This window comes from Vitis vinifera, chromosome 16 (assembly GCF_030704535.1).
Source record: "Vitis vinifera cultivar Pinot Noir 40024 chromosome 16, ASM3070453v1".
NCBI classification, from domain to species: domain Eukaryota; kingdom Viridiplantae; phylum Streptophyta; class Magnoliopsida; order Vitales; family Vitaceae; genus Vitis; species Vitis vinifera.
Genome location: NC_081820.1, coordinates 5,513,538 through 5,518,606, shown reverse-complemented (window position 1 = coordinate 5,518,606; position 5,069 = coordinate 5,513,538). Strand labels below are relative to the sequence as shown.

Sequence of the window (5,069 nt, the reverse complement as noted above, 5' to 3'; positions counted from 1 at the left end):
AATTGAACGGGTTGGTTGGACCGGAGTTCAAGTTTATTGACACCTTGTGGAAAAAAAAAATGGAAGCTAAGCCAGCTGATGTAAGTAAATGCTTTTATGATCTAATAATTTTGTTTCTTCTAAACATAAATTTAAGAAAAGGCCGTACATTCATTGCCCACCAGCGAAAAGCAATTGAATTTAAAACCTTATGATAAAAAGAGAACGTTGTAAATATGATAATGAGTGTAACCATGGCAATTGCATTCATGCCAACTGGGAGGAAACTACTCAGATAGGGAGAAAGTCAAGTTGACAAAGAGCTCCACTTCAAGTGGACAAAACCCGATTCAACCCTCAATTGCATTACTTTAAAGTTGAAAGAGCATTCAATCTAATGCGGGAATCTAGTGCTTAGATTCTCCAATTAAACAAATGCGTACCCCAAATTAATATACTCATTGCCCTAATCAGGGGAGGATGCTGTGTCATGATAAGCATATACCCGTTTTCGATTTGTGTTTGTCTCTTTGGTATATTCTAAAGAAACTACTTGTTTGCTTTGTGGGAGATAAAAAATTCATACTCATGCATGGGCCCTCCAACATATGTATATACAAACCCAACTCTTTGTGATAGATATTAGAAGAAGCTTCACTTCCCCAACTAAGAACCTCATCTGAAACTTCCTCTTTCTATCTGCATGTCTGCTATATATAGTTATACCATACTCAATCCTCAGCACTCGATCTGAGTTTTGATACTACACTTGTCAGTTCTTCTCCACCATGGAAAAAGAAGCTTCAGCACTGCACTTCATCCACCAGCATCTCCTCAGCGACTTTGAATCTCTGGAAACCTTCGTCGTTAATGTAAATGAATTGTCGCAAACTTCAAGCCCTGAATCAGGTGTTTCCACCACAGATGTTGAGGTTTCTGATTACTTCAAAGTACATGACGACGAATGCTCTACCTCTACTTCATCTGGGTTGTTCCAGTTTGAGACCAAATCCCCAAAACTTTCCAAATTAAGTCATCGGCGACCTTCACTGTGCATCTCAGTTCCTCCGCCGCCGATTCCTCAGCTCCCGGCGGAGTCCGATCCCGGCGATGCCAGGCATTACAGAGGCGTGCGACGACGACCGTGGGGGAAATTCGCGGCGGAGATTAGAGACCCAAATCGGAGAGGATCGAGGGTATGGCTGGGGACATTCGAGACAGCCATTGAAGCAGCTAGAGCTTATGATCGAGCTGCTTTCAAGATGCGTGGCTCCAAAGCTATCCTTAATTTCCCTCTTGAAGCTGGGAATTTGTCGTGTTCTGACCCGACGGTGATATCCGGCCGGAAAAGGCAGAGAGAGTGCGAGAGTGGAGAGAGAGAGCAAGCAGAGACTAAGGTTTTAAAGCAAGAGGAGCAGCTGCCGGATTCTGACTGCAATCTTGCGGCGGCCAGTGTTTTTGGGATCAGTCCGTTAATGCCGTCAAGTTGGAGGACCATTTGGGAGGGGAAAGCCACGGACGGAATATTCAATTTGCCACCGTTGACGCCGTTATCACCCCATCCTTGGATTGGATATTCCCAGCTTATAGTCTGAATGACAGCAGTCATTTTCATTGTAAATAACCGAAGACATTTTCATATATGTTATATTATATTACCATATTTAATGTTAATTTTTTTATAAGAATTTTATTTTAAAATGTAGTAAAGTTTATCAATATTTTATTATTAAAATTTTAAATTAATAAAATATTATAAAATTAAATTAGTAAATAAAAAATAGCTACTCACCACAATCACATTCATTGGGTGGTACCAACTATGCATTCCAGCTGGTGTGGATGATGGAGGGGATTGATAGCAGAGACCCAAGTTGAGAAAGCTGTCCTGTCCAAGTGGATAATTTAGACCCAGGTTTCATCAAAGGCAAGTTGGCTTCCTGATTTTATCATTCAAAACTCTTAGACACGACAAAATCATAGTCTCTTTATTAATATTTTGCTCACATAGAGGAATAATATAAACCCTAGCCCCACTAGGGATGTAGACAATTATCACAAAGAAGTTTCATTCCCCCAACTAGGAACCTCATCCGAAACCTGCTCTTTCTATCTATCATGTTATACATATATATATATATATATATATATATATATATATATATGTATAGCTCACTACTCACTCCTCTCCACTTTCACTCTCTCTACTTCTCAGTGCTCATCTTCATTAGTATGGCAGAAGAAGCTTCATAAGTGGATGCATGGATTTATAAAAAGAAAAGGAAACTTGTGTTTTGATGTGTCATTTGGAAAATATATGGTTTTTGAAACCCAACTTTTTGAAATATGAGAATCAGCTTTTAATGTGGAAAGTAATATATCTTTTATGCACTCTAAATCACGATTCCAGTCCGATCCGACCAATTGGACTGGAATGACATTGAACCGGGGTCGGATCGCTCGAACCGACGGTCCAACCGATGAGTTGGACAAACCGTTCGATTTTCTCCAAATTAGTCAGTTCGATTAAAATTATTATTATTTTTAAACAGTATCAAAATGACGTCGTTTTGGAGGGTATATAATGAACATCACAGCTACTGGCTGCAAACTGGAAACCCTCCCACCTCAGTCCTCCCCCCGCAGCAGCTTCTAGATTGCTGCTACACCCGCCCCGACGCACCGCCACCTACAACACCCAGATGGCTTCCACCGGCGGCCATTACAAGTCGGAAAACGTCCCTGTTGGCGCTTCTTCCCAGCTCCATGCGGCGTTGGAAGCTGGCAAAGCTCCTTGCCGGTGTTAACCACCTCAATCGGCTCCGGCTGGTACCCCTCCCTGCTGCTGGTGCCCCTTCGACTCTTCCTGCCGCTTAAGCTATCTTCAAATTTTTGTGTGGCACACTAGTTTGGTTTCTCATGTTTGGTTTCTTTTTGAAGAGAGATTTAGCCTTTTTCTTATGTTTTGGCAATGGTTGTGAATTGCACTTTGAATTACTATAAAACTAAATTCCCATCTTGTTTGGATGAAAAAAATAATAATAATTGAATGGTGATGATGAAAATTGTCAAATTATAAAAAAATTTACAGCATAAGTGGGAAAGGGAAAGAATCAAAGACCTGAGAACTGATTAATGATTTTCCACGAGTTTGGGCAAGTGGAGGATGCATATCAGATAGAATTTATTAATTTTTAAATTTTTAATAATATATAAAATAATAAAATATCTATCACAAAGAGTTGGGTTTGTATATACATATGTGGAGGGCCCATGCATGAGTATGAATTTTTTATCTCCCACAAAGCAGACAAGTAGTTTCTTTAGAATATACCAAAGAGACAAAACACAAATAGAAAACGGGTATATGCTTATCATGACACAGCATCCTCCCCTGATTAAATTAACCCAGTCGAGGGCAATGAGTATATCACGCATTTGTTTAATTGGAGAATCTAAGCACTAGATTCCCGCATTAGATTGAATAACTTTTTCGATTAAATGATTGATTCATTAAAAAAATCTATTGCACCCTTTACCACAGGTCTGACTGGGTCTCATATACATAGGAAATAAAATAAGCAAACTTAGTTTCAACTCCCTTTAACCCATTGTGAGTCTCCACCACACTAGTACAACGATTATATATATAAATGGGTTACTCTCAATTAAGTATATTTGTGAAGATGGAATTTGATGGCAACCGTAACCGAAAGTATAAAGATATAAATTATTAAATGAATGAACAAATTCAATATTTACATTCAAAGCACACCCTCTCCTCAAACTATAAGCTGAGAATATCCTAACCAAGGATGTGGTGATAACGGCGTTAACGGTGGCAACTTGAATATTCCTTCCATCTCTCTCTCCTCCCACACGGCCCTCCAATTTGACGGAGTTAACGGACCAATCCCCAAAACATTACTCGTTGCCCCCGCCACCGTGCTCTCAGATTCCGGCGACTGCTCCTCCTGCTTCAAAACCTTAATTTCCACTTGTTCTCTCTCTTCACCCTCACTTTCTCTCACCCTTTTCTGGCCTGATATTACTGGTGATTCAGAACCCGACCAATTCCCAGCTTCAAGAGGGAAATTGAGAATAGCTTTGGAACCACGCATCTCGAAAGCAGCTCGATCATAAGCTCTGGCGGCTTCAATGGCAGTCTCGAATGTCCCCAGCCATACCCTCGATCCTCTCCGATTCGCGTCTCGGATCTCCGCCGCAAATTTCCCCCACGGCCGACGCCGTACCCCCCTATAATGCTTGACGTCGCCTGAATCGGAATCCGCCGGCAACTGAGGAATGGTTGGCTGAGAAACTGAGATGCTGAGTGGAGGTCGCCGACGACTTAATCTGGAAGCTTTGGGGGATTTGGATTCAAACTGGAAAAACCCAGACGGAGCAGAAGTAGAACAGTGGAGGAGAAAGGGGTTGTTTTCATCTTCATGGAGATCGAAGTAATTAGAGAGCGGAATAATATCTGAGGTGGAAATACTCGAATCAGAGGTTGAAGTTTGGGATGGATCATTTAAATTTTCGAAAGATTGAAAGTCGGAGAGGAGTAGTTGGTGGATGAGGTGCAGTGATGAAGCTTCTTCTGCCATATGAATAGAAATAGTGAAGTATTAAAACATTAAACAAGCAAAGAGAGTGTGTGGTGGAGCTATATATAACAGAGTTGTGCGTAACATCTTAGATAGAGAGAGGAGGTTTCGGACGAGGTTCCTGGTTGGGGGAATGGAGCTTCTTTCCATTGAAAAAAGTGGGGTTTGAATATACGTTCTTTAATCTGTGGAGGGACCATGCATGTATATGTATTTTTTTTTACCTCCAACAAAACAGACGACCAGAGGGTGCTTTCTTTAGAATGCAAAAGGGACCACAACCAATAGAAAAGGCTATATACGCTTTGGGGTTTGGATCGATTATAATGACGCATCATCGTAATCCTCACCCTTAATTGAACCCACCCAAGTGAGAACAAATTATATATATATATATATTTTAAAATTAATAACATTATTTATAAAATGCAAGTAATCTTAAAGATTTATATTGAAAAGTTACTGATTTTTTTTAAATAAAAA

At 40.3% G+C, this 5,069-nt stretch overlaps 2 protein-coding genes across 2 annotated transcripts; one reads left to right on the top strand and one right to left on the bottom strand.

The window, feature by feature from the left end:
* Positions 1-385: 385 nt before the first annotated feature.
* LOC100244353 (ethylene-responsive transcription factor 5) lies at positions 386-1,680 on the top strand. The gene has a single exon (XM_002281918.4). The coding sequence runs from the start codon at positions 768-770 to the stop codon at positions 1,572-1,574; it is 807 nt and encodes a 268-aa protein (XP_002281954.1). The 5' UTR covers positions 386-767; the 3' UTR covers positions 1,575-1,680.
* Positions 1,681-3,692: 2,012 nt separating this feature from the next.
* Positions 3,693-4,661, bottom strand: LOC100249507 (ethylene-responsive transcription factor ERF105). Its single transcript, XM_002281911.5, has one exon. It carries the CDS (start codon positions 4,584-4,586, stop codon positions 3,762-3,764), a length of 825 nt encoding a protein of 274 aa, XP_002281947.1. The 5' UTR covers positions 4,587-4,661; the 3' UTR covers positions 3,693-3,761.
* Between the last annotated feature and the right edge of the window lie 408 nt (positions 4,662-5,069).

Coding starts and splice junctions, on each gene's coding strand:
- LOC100249507 (XM_002281911.5), bottom strand. CDS start 4,586: ATGGCAGAAGAAGCTTCATCACTGCACCTCATCCACCAACTACTCCTC.
- LOC100244353 (XM_002281918.4), top strand. CDS start 768: ATGGAAAAAGAAGCTTCAGCACTGCACTTCATCCACCAGCATCTCCTC.